We start from the raw sequence: 19,291 nt of genomic DNA, 5'->3' as shown, positions 1-19,291 counted from the left end.
AACAGTATCTGATTTGCACAAACTACAATCCAAACGTTTAACACAAAATCCGGACGTTGACCCCGCTATTCAATATTCAGGCAAGACCAAAATGAAACCTAATTCCGAACAATTTTGCATTTAAATGATAAGCAAAAAACAAACCCTGACTACAACCCAAAGAAGGTGTGATATTTTCCCAAATGTGTGAATATCGGTCTAGATGAAAATCTTGTGCAAGGTACTGCAACATTTGGAACACCTCGAAGTTTTCTCTAGCGGCCATAATTCACATCAGAAATGCAGGTTGGAAAATGTGCAGATTACAAGTCACTGCATCGACCTTAGCATTGTCATTAGAATTATTCGCCACGAACATATACCAATGAAATCTGAGTGTGAATATAACTGAATGTAAGGACCTCTAAAAATACCACAGCGTTGATATATGTATCTGGCACTCATATAGCATTCTTGAGAATTTGATGTGGTTTATTATTGGCACAAACGATCGCATCCGTATTACGTATGACGCTGAAATTAGAGAAGTGCGATTAAATTTAACATGTTTCAACGAAGGGAAACACATCAACAAGTTTGCGATTTCATCTGAGTCTTCTTGTGGTAATTTAAAAAATATTGATATTATCCTTGTTGATAAAGTAAATTTGAAACATTATATTATGTAATATCAACAGTTTGTTGTTTAGCATATTGCATTGGCTGAAGTAAGTAAATATATACGATGGCATCAGGACTGAAAACAAGTTCTTGTAACTTAATAGTTTAAACATATCATACAATTACCACCATTGTCAACATTTATACCTGAGAAAAGTTCAGGGAGAGAGATTTTTCTTCATTAGGAGGTAACTGTGATTGGCAAAATATATATCTGAAATAGAAGTTTGAGAGAGAGAGAGAGAGAGAAAGGTGCAATGTGCAATGTGCATTAGGTGTGAATAGTTATTCAGGCTGACTCTATTTGGTCTACACTTCATCGGCCGAAAGCAAATGCAAAAATAGCATGCGATACGTCAAAAAAGGTCAGCATGTCTAACATTGACAGCATGTCTAACATTGACAGCATGTACAAACAATAATGGAATGTGTAAATGAAAGTGATCTGCTGAATAAAAGTGACATTCACAAAACATTATCACACCTGGTTGTAAATTTACGTGTTACAAAACACAGAAATTTGAGAACAGGGATATCGCTGATGTATACTAGCATTAAAGATTCCACGTATATTCCACTACGCTTTCTCTAATTATCGTATTTCCTAGCCTAAGAGTTACATCAGTGATAAACCGTCACAAAAAAAGGATTGTACACAATAGTACCAATCAGTACTTCAGTGAAAGAAAATGTGAGAGCCATAACAATCAAGGAAATTATGAACGTTTGGCGAATATTGGGAACACTGAATTATCAGACAAGTACTCGTTCATCTCTTAACATTAGATGGCCTGAATAGAGAATTGTCATCAGAAAATTAGCTAGCGATATATTATCTTTTTAGAATTAATTTAGTCACTGATTCTTTCTGTGCTTCATGCAGCCAACATACGGGAACAATTGAACACACACATGCACATAAACTCGCATATTCTTATATTTGGTGGATATCCAGGACTCAGATATGGAACTTAGTCTATCAATACAAACTAAGTACACGCACTATTAATACAATCAAGGAGACTGGAAATTCGTATATCATTGACAACGAGGACATAGTCTGAACTATCAATACATATTAGCGACGCACAATAGTAACACGAACAGTGGGACTGTGACCATTGGTACAATATGGACATGTTTGCACATCTAGTCTGAACTATGAATACAATCTAAGGACGCACACTATGAACGAAATCAAGGAGACTGTAGAAATTCGTGCGTCATGGACAACTAGGACATGTTTAGAAATGTAATCTGAACTGTCAATGCATACTAAGGACACACACTATTAACAAGAACCTGGAGAATCTGGACATTCGTACATCATGGACAAGGAATTCATGTTTACACATCTAGCCCGAGCTATCAATAAAAACTAAAGACGAGCACTACTGATAAAACCACGGAGATGTGGACAATGTTACGCTGTAAATAATTGGAATTCCCATTTACTTGCAAATTAAAGTGTAAAAAGCCCCACACGAAGTCTTACATGAACAGTTCATATTTAGACGATAGTGCAAACCGATGTAATAGTGATTTGTTGTATAATCCTAGATCCTTTCCAGAAACAAATGATGATCACAACATGAGTATCCCTTCCTTATGTAGTACATCAATTGTTAATTGCTAATTCATACAGTAATGTGATAGCCTGTGTATAAATAAGCTCATGCATCAGAATGTCTTTTGTGATATTTCAGGTGTGATTAAAAATTTATACTATCAGCCCGTTTCAGAAAACATGAGATCATTATATCATTCATGGTATTTCAATCTGATTATTATTATTATTATTATTGCACTTATACTATTTTCATCGTATTAATTTTATATTATATTTATTAGAAATAAAGTTTGTTAACGTCTCTGATTATTAAATACACATTTATAGTATCTTGAAAAACGAAAGATGTGCTTAATAATTTACAGATACATCGAGAATGTCATTTTCTCTAGCCAAGATTCCGATATGTTAACCCTATCTACACCTTGTCGGATTTAGCAGATATTTTAAAGCTTTGTTCCAACGACATCTATTTCATGAGTTGCCTCCCTTAGTATTTAATGCCAACTAAGCAATGGTGTATTTTACATCGGAGGCGATTTACTTCAAAAGGATACTTTGTACGTTTAACATCGAAAGTGTGACTACGTACCAGTGAGAAGTCACTACATGTGTCTTTGAGTGAAACATATTTGTACAAACACGTACCGGCAGTGGAAAATTGCTTATTTTTTAGTCCAGTCAAGTTATGTGATCTCCTTGTCTCGATCATGCAGGATAAATGTTCAAATTCGAACAATATAATTTTGATTGGATAAGGTGGATTGCCGCCTCATCCAATGAAATTTATAGACCCAAGCACAGAAGGAATCAGAAAACAATTAATTTTACTATATATTCTCTACATTTGTTTCTCAGTACTGAACTTTCTTTTGTGTCCAAATGATAATAAATTATATCTCATTCTAAAGTACCTTCAATGATGACCTCACAGTCAAGTTCTTTTCATAAGTTATCAGGCATTGTTTGAGAGGCTGGGCAATAAACAAAGCACCGTACATTGGGTCACAGATTTCACTACCGGGTCATCATCTATGCCTCATTACTCACTGTGCACTGTCGTTGAGATACACACTCAATCACACCATAATTCTCAAATTCTAACTAATAATTGTAATCTGATTCCAGAAATATCTGCTCGATCCGCCAAGGTGTGGACGGGATTAACATATCGGAAACTTGGCTAGCGAAGATTCGAGAATGTAAACAACGGTTCATTATGGGCAATCATATAATATTTCCATAAATTGTCTCAACAATCATTTAAAACTGAGGACGTACCGTTCTACCAAAATGTGAAGATTGGAGACAATTTTACAACACGGACAATTAGGATATATTTACATAAGTAGTTTGAACTATCAGTTAAAGCAAAGTACGAGTGTAATTATCGACACAAAACAAGCAGACAGGGGAAATGGGACATCAAAGAGAAGGGTCATACTTAAACAGTATAAAGGTATTAATTAGAATTAAGAACTAATACAATTATTAAAAACAACTGGCACTTCACACAGTGCGACATCATAGACAACAAGGACTCACTTTTTCCTGCAAATAAAACTGACAATAATGATCATTAGGTCTTTCATGAACGGTTCATTTTCAGGGTGTTAGTGTATTTAGTGTATTTTGGTACAGTTTGAACACCGAATAGATCATTAACCCTACAGCTAATTAAAGGAAGACCTCAGTATTAATGTCATTGTTCAGGTAACATATTTATTGTTAATTGATAATACAGTAATCAAGGTGACAGACCCGTGATTCCATACATTTACTCAAAGGTATAAGGTAGCGTTCACAAATAAGGTCATGCATCAAAACACATGTTTTGATATTTCAGATGTACATCACTTTCAACATCAGCAATGTTTCTACGCCAGTCTGTTCCTCATAATCTAAACACATTACGATGAAAAGCTTATTTCACCATTTGTGTTTAAAAAATGTTATTTCTACAAATCTCAGTTTTGATGTTTTTCTAATTTAAAAGTTTTGAAATTATTTTTTATTGAACATTTGATTCCATTCGCAGCAATACATTTTCAGACTTCTATTTTGCTTTTCATGTTCCTCTGGTATGTGTTTAAGGGAGTTGTTAGTTTCCCCACTCAGTGCCAGTACTCCTAGCTTCCGATGCATTTTTGTTCCATTTTTATTTTCTACTATTAGTAATGCACACTTAGTATTCTCCAGTCCTGCGTGTCTGTCAGTCAGTCCCTCCACAGGATGATAAATCATATTACACTTTTATTAGTCTATACATTGCCTTCTTTTGTTTGTACTGAACGTTCCATTGTGTACATATCCTCATGAATTATGTGTTAATTTAAAATGTTCTAAATATAAATTTACGGTGAAGTTCTTGTATTAAGTTAACCTGCGGCCTTTGCAGAGGCTGACCTGTACACAAATCAACTGACCATGGGTCACAGAATTGAGTCCGGGTTACTCATGAACAAAACTGTCCTGAATACCTTCTACGAGTATGAAAAATAAATATTAACACCTAATCAAAATATGTAAAGGGAGTAGAAAGCCTTGGAGGAAAGATACATTCCAATATCACGACACAAGCACCAAGTGTGTGAACGTGGACCTTTCTACAAATCATGTTTAGTATGGTTCGAGGGTTGTCCACTTTTGTTCGTGTGTAAACTCATGAATTTCATCAATTTACAACAATAAATAATAAACACACACACACACACATACATACACACTCGTGCGCATTGTCTAGATTTATAAAACATTATACAACTACTTACCATGGGAAATACACTTCAAAGAAAGCAATTATATATCAAAGCAAAAACATGCCCAAATGCATTTTAAAAGCTTGTTGAAGTATCTAGTAAGATTTTTCAAAAGTTCAAATACTGAAATCGAACCTGTTTCAGAAATACTTTGCTACAACATAATGATTACGACTTAATTGACTGTGATGATTGTATAAAATGTCGACACATAATAAAAGAACGGTTTCAGATATATAAATAAAAGAGTATTTTATAAAACAGGGATAGAATTACCACCTCTTGACGTACAATTCAGGTATGTGAAAGACAACACTAGAACTGTGTACAAAGGTTTTATAGACAGATGAAGGCTATGATAAATCATTCATTGAAATACATTCTGGTAAAAGATGCAGTTTTTCTTACATCCCAATATTTTTTTCTAATCGAGATTTTCAAGTGTTCAACTGGGATATAGTCAAAGAAGGAATGCGTTATAGAAAAATCGTTGACTATGAAATATAGCCCATATTCAGCATGCGGCTATTAAATGCATTTGATTTTAATAGTTTTTACAGACTGAAATTTCTTTTTCTCCTAATTTATGTGAAACATGTTAAAGAGTTATAATTGTGTCGCCATCATTGATTATAGTTAAGAACTGAAGCCCAATGTTATGATATTCCCCCCCCCCCCATCATATATACCTTTAAGTTTACCTTCAGTTTGATGGTGAAAATACATTCTAATAATTGTTAGATAAATGTTTTAAACTAGGATAGAATAGAAGAAGAAAACGCATTACAAAAGTCTTTGTGAAACTGAGCTCATAATATTCATTAGATAGTTATATAAATGTTGTTGTTGTTGTTGTTGTAGGGTTTAACGCCATTCTTCAGCACATGATATGCTATACATGGCGGCTAGTATTAATGGTGGAGGAAGACCCCGGGAAATCTCCGGAAAGAACCACCGACCCTCGAGAAGCTCCTGGCAAGCTTTCTCACATACCCGCATTTGCCGATTCCGAGACTCGAACCCACGCAGACAGAGGTGAGATGGCAGTGATCCTTAACAGAGAGCAAGATTAGACCATTCAGCCACTCGGCCACTCGGGGCCCCAGTTATATAAATGTTGTGCACTGAAATTTTAAAAACTAGAATCGGAAATCTTTTTCATATTTCTTTAGAAGAAAACCCAGCTTAATGTTCACTGTTATATTCAAGATTGATAAAGTATTTCTTTTAGTAGTTCGCCAGAAGCTAGTCTCCTAACAAAATCTCTCTCTCTCTCTCTCTCTCTCTCTCTCTCTCTCTCTCTCTCTCTCTCTCTCTCTCTCATATGGTGGTGAAATTCAGAATGAAACAGACGGACACAACACTCTTGACAACAAATCTGTTATTTTAGTCCTCAATTACATAAAAGAAAGAAAATCCTCGTTTAGATAAAATCATGGACAACCTTTAACCCATGCATATTAAACTCAGATTAATTAATAATTCGATATAAATAAAAAGTAGAATTCCTTCTGTTTTTATTATATTTAATTATAAGAAAAGTTTTGAAAGAAAAATGGGCAGAAAATGAGAAATCAAAAGAAATGGTAAGTTTAGCAATGTAATTTCAGGAAGATCCATAAAGTGTAGAACAAGTAATAATTGCTTAAACCGCAAGCAAGTGTACACTTATTCCAAACGAGGACGTCCTCGGTTGGAGGTATGTCCTCAGTAAGTTCGTGTGTAATCTCATGAATGTCCTAGATGTACACCAACTACACACACACACACACACACACACACACACACACACACACATATATATATATATATATATATATATATATATATATATATATATATATATATATATATATATATATATATATATGAGAAAGAGAGAGTCGTATTTCTATATCTGAATCAAATTTGAAATCGATCTCAAATTACAATATTGCTACAAAATTTACATAATCTTACTATCGATTCTTTTCAATTTCCACCATCTTTTCAGCTTTGCCCTAAAACTTTCGGGACATTACTCATTGAAAATCTGTGACGAAAATATCATCATATATTTAAGCATTTTCCGTACGCCAATTATGTAACACACAATTGATTATTTGAACAAACAGCCCCAAAGTACAATTTCAAAGATGGATTTTCCAGTTTTTTATTCAGTGAAACTTCGCGAAGCTGAAAAGGAAAATCCTAAATAACCAAATATAAATGTGACTTTTGAGAGGTTTTTTGTTTACTAAGTTGTTTCTCAAACGAAGGGAAATTAGGAATTTGTTTAAGGTTGTTGATCCTCAAAGCTTTAAATCAAGTATACCTATGGGTAAGGTGTTGCGACTGCTGTGTCATAACTGTGATATAAATTTTATTCATTACTTATCGGATGTTCAGGAACATTAAATCCTTTAAGGTTATGGTTTAAAATACCCATTATTTACGATTGAATGCTATTAAAAACTGTACATTTGCAGCAGTGGGCAATCACCGATATGTGTTCATGATCTAAAATAGCCTTGTTTCCTATTAAATGTTATACAAAAAAAAACCAATAATTTTGCAGTAGTGGGTATTCCCAGTTATTTCCCACTCGGCAATCAATTCAATACAATGCTTCAGTTGTAAAGCCTTTCTAGTCATTGTTGGTTTGTTTGAACGCGTTCAGGGCAACTCAGTTCAGTACTGAAGTCAATGAACTGCATTATCGATCCTAAATCAAAATGTCATGAATTGATTATTATGAAGCGTAGCGTGAGTACGTATTTCAGAGTCTGGGGGTATACAATTTGTCTTTGTCATTCGAGTAATACTGAAGTAATGGGGAGAAATTTCAGGGGAGCAAGATGTTGATTATCTTTGTATCAGAGAGAGAGAGAGAGAGAGAGATTGAGATTTGGATTTTTAACGTAGCTTTAACAATTTGCAGTGTGGCAGTTTATAGTGATTTCTAGCACTGGGGCATCATGCCGCAGACATGTATCACGATGTCCCACCCAGTCACATTATCCTGACACCATGATAATCCGTTTATCGTTTTGTCGGATTGATACACTGCACTCCCGAGGTCGTGAAGTATTCCATCCAAAAAGCTCGGTCATATTTTCCCATACAAATGCAGTAACCTATAATTCTTAACGCTCTCTCCTCGTTTCAGCCCTAAAAAGATTAAAATATTGCAAATATATAATTTTATTGTATTTACTCAGTAAACTAAGTATTGTAATTAGCCAGGTGTTCCTTATCACAGGGTTTTTCTCTTAATTTCCAATATATCCGTTTAGGTAATGCCACATTAATTCAACAGAACTGTAGAACAAAAATAAATAGGCAAATTATTTCCATTTTGAGAATGTGTGTGATCTGATGCAATTAGTTTGGCCCTATACGTGTACAATGTTTTCTCAACCAGCTCTTGGATTTGACCCTTCTCCGATTCCTTTAACTTGACCCTAGAGTAAATCATCCTGAAGTAAAAGTTTTAAAACTTAGTGTACATAACCATCATTCTTATTAGGAATTCACTTTTCAAAATAATGAATCAAAAAGTGAATTCCTCACAAGCTAAAATTAGAATAATAATAACTATCTTAACTTCTGTAATATTTTATTATTTTAAAATTCATTCATTTTGATTCACTGCATCTTATGACACACAATTACAGAAAACCTTGAACAAGAAATTGCAAGTTGGTTTACACGTGACATAGTGGAGACATGATAAAAGGTTATTTTTTTTCCATTGCGCAAATACACAAAATAATCTACATAATTGGTTTATCTAAACACAAAAACATTTGGAAAGTAGATTATTAAGTCACGATTCGTAAATTGTAGCTGTTGTAAACATAGTGTTCGCATCAACCACCCAACTGCGAACAATATAGACCAAGATCTTCCCTCCCATGATAGACCTACCCATCAAACTCTGTAATATCGGCCTGATATTAGAAGTAGACAAAAACGTTGATTATGATAAGTAAAACGAGAACGTATATTCAGATCTGGCATCGTGTGAAAGTCTTTCAAAAATTAACACTGTATGCCTGCCATAACAAATATTACAAATTTGACCGTAATAAGTAGAATGGATTGAACAGACCCTGATCTGCTGGTGCATGATCATCAAAGTCTATTGGCCTGAAATAACAAGGAGAGCAAAATGTGGAACAAGTAAGTAGCACGGGCAACGTAGATCCAGACCGGCTGTCGTATATGGATTTACGCTGTTAACAGTTTGATGATCTTTTTATACTGATGCATGTGGGATGAACACCAACCCCAAACAGTACTGGATAATAATATGAAAGGAAAAGAATATCAGTATTCTAAGACATCGATAATGGAGACTAACAAAATCGAACAAATAATATTGTTACTTCTTCGAGTCACCGGTGGAATTATATCACTTTGGTCATTTAGATATCAACCATTTCGGAAAGCTCCCATCATCAAAATAGCGTGTTCTACGCCATAACGCAGTTATTAAAACTAGCTTGATCAGCATGGCTGAGCAAGCATGGAAATGTTGTTGTTGTTGTTGTAGGGTTTAACTCTACCTTTCAGTGCGAGATAGGCTATCCTTGGCGACCAGTGTTTATAGTGGAGGAAGATCCCAGGAAAACTCCGGAAAGAACCACCGGCTCACAAGAAGCTACTGGCAAACTTTCTCACATACCACATTGGCCGAACCCGAAACTCGAACCCACGCAGACAGGACAACACGTATTGTATCCATTCTTGCCATATTGATGATGGAAATATTAAGGCAAATAAAACTTAACGTGCTGATGTACAAGAAATAACCGTTGTAAAAAAAAAAAAAAAAAACCTCTCCGTATTGCCTGCAAAGTTCTGCAATGACTAACCCACAATGCACGTAATTTTCCAAAATATCCTGAAAATACATAGTCATGTTTTAGAAACAAACGGCACACATTTAAAAGTTCAGGATCTTCTCCACCAAAACAGATCTCAATGCCAACCATCATCTCAAGGCAATATTACGTTTTGTATGTGAATTTCGCATAAAACACTAGCTCAAACTCGTATTCAAAAAATATAAAATGTGTGAAAGTTGTTTAATAATACGATTCCGTGGGTTGTAGTACAAAGTGCTGTTTTCGGCATGGTCAAGGTCTTCTGTCATATCATCAGTTTTATAGCTCACGAATACTCACGCAATATCAGATAGTTCAACGTTTACTCGAGGTCTGTGTCTTAGCAGTCTGGTTCGGAACGCAGAACGCGGAACACACGGTCGATTAATTCTTCTTATGTGTCCGATCGCTCTGGCAATGTTATTAAGATGCATCCCGTCTCTGTTTCTGAAGTCAAGCGCCTTCCTTACCCTGATAAAAGCCTTGATTTTCGGGGGATCTACACGGCTCGCAGGTAGGTGGTCAAAGTTGATCATTACGATTTTCCTATGTTTGTCCCTGACATACAGGTGCCAGGCATACTTCCATTCAATCTCGGTCCGCGGTCGACCTTGCTGGCAAAGATAACTGGAGGACACTATGACAAGAAAACACCTTGTGTCGTTTAGTACATTTTGAGCATCTTCGTCAATAATATCTCCCGGCAAACAGTCTCTCATTGGAAGGTAAGTACAATATCCGCAATTATCCAAATAAGGCACGAGGATTTTTTTCACCCATGTGAGTAAGCGATCGTTGTTCTCATCAAAGGATATATAAACATCGTATTTGAATTTACAGAAGGAATTGCCTTGTCTTCGTAGTAAAATTCTAAGTTCGTACCGAAATTTGTAACTTATCACAGTAGTCACTACAATCAGTATTGAAACGACAGCAATGCAGATGCTTGTGATCATGGTTTTAAAATCTTTTATTTTACATTTATCTCCATGAACGTGTTTGAAATCAATGGCTTTTAAACGGCCGTAACTTTCTGTATGGCAGTAGACAGTGTCCGAATCCACTTGGCGAAACTGCAACCATTCGGATACCCAGATGGTGTCACAGTCACAGAAGATGATTAAATTACGCAAATCCAACAAAGTAGCAGGTATATACTGAATAGATTTGGGTAGGCTTTGTAAAACTCCCCCGTTAGTTGCCAGAGACAGATTAGTGATATTGTTTATCAAGTCTATTGCTGCTACATCTATTCTTTGAAGCTTGTTATTGCAGATCATTAGAACGGAAACATTTTTCAAATAATCCCTTGCATCTAATACAGATATGTTATTATTGCACACATTTAATTCATACGAAAATGAAGTTTTTGGCAGATGATCAGGCAGCTTAGTTAAGCCAACGTCTTGGCAGTCGACTGTTAGCCTGCTTTTTTTAGGCTGTTCTGTACAGTTACATTTAGGTGGGCAGCCTTTCTCAACGTTGATGGGACACACAAATTCATCCAAGCGACCATTCTTTGTCAAGCTCACTATTGAAACGCCTTTCAAGCTAGGCGGGTTAGTGCATTTAACATCATATACATTTGTCCAAATTCTTTGGATCACTTCTTCGGCAAGACTGAGAAATGGTTCCATTTTGCAGTCACATGTGAAATTAGCACCCAGAAAATTAAAACTAAAGTCAAAGAGAGCACCAAGCTCAACTAAATTTGGAACACCAAGCTTATCGAACTCCGGCCATGTTAAAAATGGATTGTCTTTCATTGTCACTGTTCCAGGACCGTACGTTTTATTTGTATCAAAGACAATATCCAACAAATTTGTTAATTCGCTCACCTGATTATTGCTAAAGTCCCTGATACAGAACGGTCCGCTCATTACTATGTTGGTGATATCTACTGATGTGAGACTGTTGCTACTTGCGTTCATATATGAGATGTTCAGGTTCAGACCAACTAATGCATATGGTTCTATTTCCATAATTTTATTTTCTGAAACATCCAGAGCTATCAATTGTTTCAGGCCCACAAACGTTGTATTTAAAATACTCCTCAAATCATTTCCTTTCAAATTTAGAATCTCGAGACGTATCAGACACGATATGTTACTAATGTGCCTAATTTTGTTTTCCAACAGATCAATTTGTACTAACGTTGTGTATGTACATATATTGGCTGGAAAATATGCCATAACACCGTATTGATGTATTAGCTGCAGTGAATCATTCTCACTGGAACTGCTATTAACACTCATTACAACTGACTCCCCTTCCACACTTATATATTCAATCTCAATGTTTACCAAATGCGACGTTTTGGCTAACTCCGGCATTCCTGATTGGCATCCTTGAAAGCCTAGGGAAAAATGAAGGAAAGAAAGAAGAACTGTTAATAAGCCAATCATTTCAAACACAGTTTGATTTAGTGCGTTGTTTGTATGTGTGTTGAGAATTTCACTGATCAGAAACAACAAACTCGTACTTATGAAGATGATACATGCATACTCGAGGTTCTAGTTTCCCCGAGTGTATCCTTTTGAATAAAAGGCTAATATTTGAAACGAATTTATTGTTCGGCCTTGTAAATATGTTCCTGGTTACACACATGAATAGGTTCAAGCTAAAACCAGCTTGTATTGAATTACCGCCAAACCAAAGAAAGAATACAATAGCTCGCTTTGGTATAGACAAAGAGGGTCGGTAGAGGACTATAGGTTCTTCTGTGTCATATTGATGTCCTCTGCTTTTTTCACTTAACTCTGATAATTTTCTTGTATTTTCATCTGATACTGACCAGTCGTTTGCACGTCTCAGCTAAATTGAACCATTCGCTTTGACTTTTCATCTACCTTTTCATCATTCTCTTGCATTTTTCGTCTAACGTTCACCTTTGCTTGAAATTTTCATCAAACTTGGGCAATTTGTTTGCGCTTTCATTTAACATTGCCCATTCACATGCTTTGTCATCTAACACTAACATTCGTTTATTTCTTCATCTAACATTGACCATTTTCTTGCATTCTTTTATACAACTGACCATTTGATTGCATTTTTCATCTGACTTTGACCATTCGCTTGCATTTTAGTCTAACCCTGACCATTCACTTGCACTCCTTGGAGCATTAGCTTTCTCCTTTCATCTATCATTGACCATTTACTTGCTGTTTTCATCTACCTTTGACCATTCGCTTACATTATTTCTTTTCTCTGACAGACTGTATTCGTAAGGCAATTGAATTTTCTGGGGGTCATTATATTTATTTCGTAAAAGAATAAAAATTAACATGATATTTTAATTCTAATAATTGTTAACAGTACTCTCTCAAAGAAAAGCTAATCATTTATAGGGAATCAACAGCTGATATATTAACCAAATGAACACATTTTTATACAAAATGATAGCAGAATTTTACATTTTAAATGTGCGCTTTACTTTCTGTATGTAATCCGATCATGGAGCAGTGAAGTATCAAATTTCTCCCAAGGTTTTACTTTTAGTTTCTTGTTGAAAGATCATTTTCATTGTAACATTGAAATGGTCAGTCCTATAATATTTAATATTTTTTAAATTTTGTTAATAAATGTTTAGAGACTATAAAACCCAGTCCTGCATGATTTATCTATATATCTATAAATATATTTGGTTGTTTTTCCCCACATATATCTATTAACACCAGTCATGGCAGATGTTAGTTTCCTTGCGAACGCGCGCATGACGTAACTTCTGACCGGTAAATTTAGAAGAAGAAAATAAAAAGACAATGAGACCAAACCAAAAATAGCTCTAGATGCAATAGGCAAGCTGAAAAGAAACAAAACTGAACTCAATTTCATATGCATGTTTGTTGCTCTCCGGAGAGGAATGGCCTTTTGACACGTTTGATCTGTCGGTGATGTTTTGCAGTTGTCACTTAAAGCAAATGACATTTATCCACCCACTCAAACAAAAGAAAACAGCTATCTTACCTTTAATCATGCCCTATCATAAAATAAATAATAGCACTTGTCTTGTTTCTTTAGGTCCAAATTTGAATGTCACATATTGTTCTCTCATCTGTTTCTATTACCCAATATCCACACGTGCTAATCTCATTTCCTGCACTATGGTCTTTTCCGGACACACGGTACTAATGATATGGAAAATGTGAACCAGCCCTGAAATGAGTGAACATAAACTAGAGTATATATGGGTTTGGTTGACCAAGATTGGCTAATAATATAAGTTATTTTAGGAAACTGAATCTTTTGAGAGCTTATCCTAGTTGTAAGTGACAGAAATAGAGACATTGTTTTATTGATGGAATTTCAGTCCTTTACCAGTCTTGAGTTTGGAACACTCATTACAAAAATTAGCACCTGACTCTTTGGTACGGAATTGAAAGCATATGTTTCAAACACATGCAGGTCCAGAAAATTCCGTGGTTCATATCCTTTCCTCGACACAGAGGCTGACATCCAGGTTTCATCTAGACTGATATATATAGGTTTGATCATGAGCACTCACACATTTTAAGTTACTGAATTTTTAATATCATGGTGTTTGTATAGGTTTACTATCGGAACTGAATTAGTACCGCGAGGCCTTCCATCATTAGACACAGAGCAGTTGCCCTTGTCATACACTAACTTAGACCTGTCTAAATTGTGTCCCTTGTATTTACTATACCCTAATGACAATGGTATTTAGTAAATTAGTCACATTTTCATAAAGTACTTCTTGGGGGCCCCGAGTTGCCGTGTGGTCTAAAGCGCTCTCCGTTACGGATCAATGCCATCTCACCTCTGTCTGCGTAGGTTCGAGTCTCGGATTCGACCAATGTGGGTATGTGAGAAAGCTTGCCAGTAGCTATTCGAGGGTCGGTGATTCTTTCCGGGGATTTCCCGGGTTCTTCCTCCACCATTAATACTGGTCGCCATGTATAGCCTATCGTGTGCTGAAAAATGGCGTTAAACTCTACATGAACAACAACAACAACAATAAAGTACTTCTTGTGATAGTGCAAACATGTGTTAACTTTTTTTCAGTTGATATTCCTGTAACCTTGTGGATAGACTAAAGCAGAAGTCATTTTCTTAGGTTAAAATATGGCCCTTTAGACACAAATATATTCTCGCTATGTATGGTTGAAAACAAAATTGAATATTCATTCTCTATTCGCCAATACTATCCTTCTGTAGAATTAATGAGTCACTTGGACATATCAGTAGATTTTTAGTATTTCATATCATACATCATTAAATAAAATACGATACATTTGTGTTTAAAGATATAAAATGAAATGGAATCTCTATCACACACACACACACACGTATTTTCTCTCTACGTCCAAAATAAAAATTCCAAAAAGGCAGAGCTAAGAATTGATGATCTAGAGCAAGGGTTTCAAACAAGCGACCCAAGAGCCGCATGAGTCCCACCAAGCCGTTTCCTGTGGCCTGCAAAATGATTGGCGTCACAAGGTGTCATTACATATAATGAAGGTGGTACGGCCCTTGGTCCATCGAAGATGCCCTCTAGCGGGCATCAAGGTGCTTTGAGTTTGAGAGCCCTGAGCTAGAGGTTGTTATTTCTGTAGTCAAGAGAGGTAGAATGACAGTCACTGAAGCGTCCAGATATTTTGTGATCCTCGTCAAGGCTGTTGACGATCACATATGAAGTGTTAATAATAACTACCAATATTGACCCCAGAAGGTATTAACTGAGGAAGAGGAGGATGCGTATTTCCACTGCATGGAAGATATGATTCAACAAGTCTTCCCAATGTCTCAGATGATAGTCAGGCAATATGCAAAAACATTAGGAAACGTGGACACCAGACCCTGTTCAGTTTAAACACAGGTCCATCGTCTGTTCCACTGGTTCAAAAAATATTTTGAAAGACCAACAAAACTCGCTAAACTAGGCACATAAAAAAAACGATCGTTAAAGATCGAGAAAGGCAAAATAGAGTGTGATGGATCAATGCATTCAGCTTCTTAGGAATATCGTTTACAAGCTTGGACTCTAAGATAAACCAAGAGCAATGCAGTGAGGTGAGGAAAAGGCCCTTCAGATGGCTATAGGCATAAGAGGGCAAGATAAACCAACAAGCTGTATCATCAACGGGCCATATAACAGAACAATAATTTAGTACGGTAGCAACATTCACAAAATTCGAGACTTAAATAAGGCCAGATTTCTTTCGGTTTTTGTCATGAAATTCTTCAGTTCTGTTCACAAGATAAATTTAAAGGAGACTTCAGAAAAGCAGGACTGTACCCAAGCTTCAGACCACACAGGACCGCCACCGTCACTGGTCCGACGCCCGTAAAATAAATCCCCTTCCATATATTTAAAACACCATATTTAATACCAGTATAAAAAATAACTTATTTTTGTCCATGTCTTATTTACATTTATACAATTGAAAGCGTGAGAGTTTGAATTCTTCGCTAATATAAAGTCTCTTCCCATTACAATATAACAATTTAAGATCTTAATTTTTTTATTTTTTTAATCAAGAATAAAATTTTGGGTTTTCTCTATTTGGTCTACATACGTGCATCTTTACAAGTGTCTCATCTCTGTCTGCGGCGGTTCGAGTTTAAGATTCAGCCAATGTGGGTATGTTAGAAGCTTGCCAGTAGCTTCTCGTGGGTCAGTGGTTCTTTCTAGGGTTTTCCCGGGTTCTTCCTCCACCATTAATACTGGCCGCCATGTATAGCCTATCATGTGCTGAAAAATGACGTTAAACCCCACAACAACAACAACTTTACAAGTGTGAATATCTAACCGTATATATTTATATATAACATGTCGTATTTCCATCTTGTCTTTATCCTTTTAGGCCGGCGCTACCATATAGGCAAACTAGGCAGCTGCCAAGGGCGCTGATTTCAGGGGCCGCATTTCTCCAAATCAACAACAGTTTTGAAAAATAAATAAATAAATTTCAGTTTTATTGAGGGTCATTTTTTATCCTGGTTTTTTCATACAGGGACAAATAATCGGGTAGATTCAGTCTGACCGAAACACCAGGCTGACCGGAACAAGCAAAATGAGTGAGTGAAAATCGCGCGTATACGAAACTTTCAGGACGTAATTACGTTTGCGTGTATTTATAGGCCACGAGTTTTTCCGTGGAATCACGCGTATACGAAACCTTCAGTTTGCCGCGGAAACCAAATTGAGGTGGGTAACTCCTTATTTTAATGGTATAAACAAGGAAAGAATTGGGCAGACAAATTTGCCCATTTCATGAACTGGGCAATTTTGACAGATTGGCCGTAACATATATATATATATATATATATATATATATATATATATATATATATATATATATATATATATATATATATATTCCAGCGTGCAATGGCGGAAAAAAGAAAAAACGAAAAAACCACTCTGGAGCCCAGTATCGCAAAGGAAAAGCAGAACAAATTAAGGGGCTAACAAAGCAAGAGGGGTTCTTCCTGAAATACCTTCGTCCAGAGAAAGCAAAACAAGAACACGATGAGTGTGCTCTTGCTGAAATTAGCACTGGGGGCACTGAATATTGTGAACCTACTACACATGATCAAAACTCTAAAACTGAAGTTGCTCAAACTGGGGATATTTCTGGAAGTCTCATAGAGGAGGAGGAAGAGGATAGGAAGAAAAGTGAGAGTCCTGCAAAGTCCCCCAATAAAGATGTTATAGCACCAAGCTTGGATTACAGTGATCCTGTCACATGGCCCTCCTTTTGTAATGATAATTTGCGACAGCTTCTAGTACAACATGGTCCACAACAGGTTGTATTAGATGATTTTCCCAAAGACTCAAAAAACAGAAGATTTTCTCCTATACACTACAAGAGAAGACTGACAATTGATGAAGAAGTGCGCCGTCAATGGTTGATATATTCAACCTCAAGAGATGTGGTATTTTGTTTTTGCTGTAAGTTATTCAGCAAAAGAAATGGTGCATCGTCTCTCCAAAAAACAGGTTCAAAAGACTGGAAGAACATTAGATCAATTCTTTCTTCACACGAGAGGACTGCTGACCATTTAGAAAACTATCAATCCTGGCGTGAACTTGAATTGCGCTTAGCTAAAGGAAAAACAATTGATGATATCGACCAACAGAAAATTAGGCAAGAGGAACATTATTGGCATCAAATGTTGCAACGCTTAATTGCTTTGGTATGAGTTCTTGGCATGCGAAACTTGGCATTCCGTGGTAGAAATGAAACGTTGTATTGCCCTGGTAACGGAATTTTTTTTGAAGTTTGTAGAATATCTAGCCCTTTTTGATCCTATCATGAATGGACATTTGCGTAGAGTTAAGAATCACGAAACGCTGGTTCACTATCTTGGAAAAGATATCCAAAATGAACTTATACAGCTTCTAGCCAATGCTATAAAAAAGCAAATTTTAACTCTTGTAAACTCTGCTAAATACTATTCCATAATTCTGGATTGCACACCAGATGTAAGTCATATTTAGAAAATGACAATGATTGTCCGTTTTGTTGATGTAGTCAGAACATCAGATAATGGGATACCTGAGCCTGAAGTCATCATACGAGAACATTTCCTGGGATTTCTTCCACTAAAGGAAACTACAGGCGCCTTTATAGCAGAAACTCTTCTTGAACAGCTTGGGCAAATTGGATTATCAATTGAAAATATGCGTGGACAAAGTTGATGGGAGTAACATAAAAGGCAAAGAAAATGGCGTACAATGGAGGATCCTAGACATAAACCCACGTGCTTTTTTTGTGTCCTGCAATGCAAACTCTTTAAACTTGGTAGTCATTGATGCTGCTAGGTGTTGTCTTGAAGCAACTACTTTCTTCAATATTGTTGGACTGATCTATAATTACTTCTTTTCATCAACTAAGCGTTGGCAAATTCTAACCAATCATACATCAGACTTGGGTATAACTGTTAAACCATTGTGTGAAACGAGATGAGAGACTCGAATAGAATCTCTGAAGCCACTAAGATATCATCTAGGTGATATATATGATGCTCTGATGCACATCTTTAATGATACAAGCTTAACAGGTCCTTCTGGCAATAATTCCCGAGATGAAGCCAAAGCCCTTGCTGATGCAATCAATAAGTTCAAATTTGTAGTATCGCTCGTTACATGGTACAACATCATGTTTGAAGTCAACCTTACAAGCAAGGTACTACAAAGTCAGGAAGCTGATTTAAATGCAGCTACAAGACAGTTGCAGACAACTAAAAAATATCTTGTGGATTGCAGGTCTGATGAGGGATTTCAAAACGTTTTGGTAGATGCTACTGAAATTGCAAATGAACTCGAGATAGTACCAGATTTTGAAACAGATCAAATTAGAACCAGGAGAAAGTAACGGCAGTTTGAATATGAGGCCCAAGAAGAGGCACCACAAGATCCAAAACAGAAATTTAAAGTAAGTTTTTGCTATACAGTTTTAGAC

General features: G+C 36.1%; 1 protein-coding gene across 1 annotated transcript; it reads right to left on the bottom strand.

The window, feature by feature from the left end:
• Nucleotides 1-8,570: 8,570 nt before the first annotated feature.
• LOC149801455 (uncharacterized) lies at nt 8,571-12,369 on the bottom strand. The gene has a single exon (XM_089954316.1). It carries the CDS (start codon nt 12,263-12,265, stop codon nt 10,157-10,159), a length of 2,109 nt encoding a protein of 702 aa, XP_089810442.1. The 5' UTR covers nt 12,266-12,369; the 3' UTR covers nt 8,571-10,156.
• Nucleotides 12,370-19,291: the final 6,922 nt, after the last annotated feature.

Source organism: Sinohyriopsis cumingii, chromosome 4 (genome assembly GCF_028554795.1).
Source record: "Sinohyriopsis cumingii isolate HCF-2022 chromosome 4, ASM2855479v2, whole genome shotgun sequence".
NCBI classification, from domain to species: Eukaryota; Metazoa; Mollusca; class Bivalvia; order Unionida; family Unionidae; genus Sinohyriopsis; species Sinohyriopsis cumingii.
This window is presented reverse-complemented; position numbering and strand designations above follow the sequence as displayed.

Bases quoted from the DNA above. Each gene is read 5' to 3' on its own strand.
- LOC149801455 (XM_089954316.1), bottom strand. From the start codon at position 12,265: ATGATTGGCTTATTAACAGTTCTTCTTTCTTTCCTTCATTTTTCCCTA.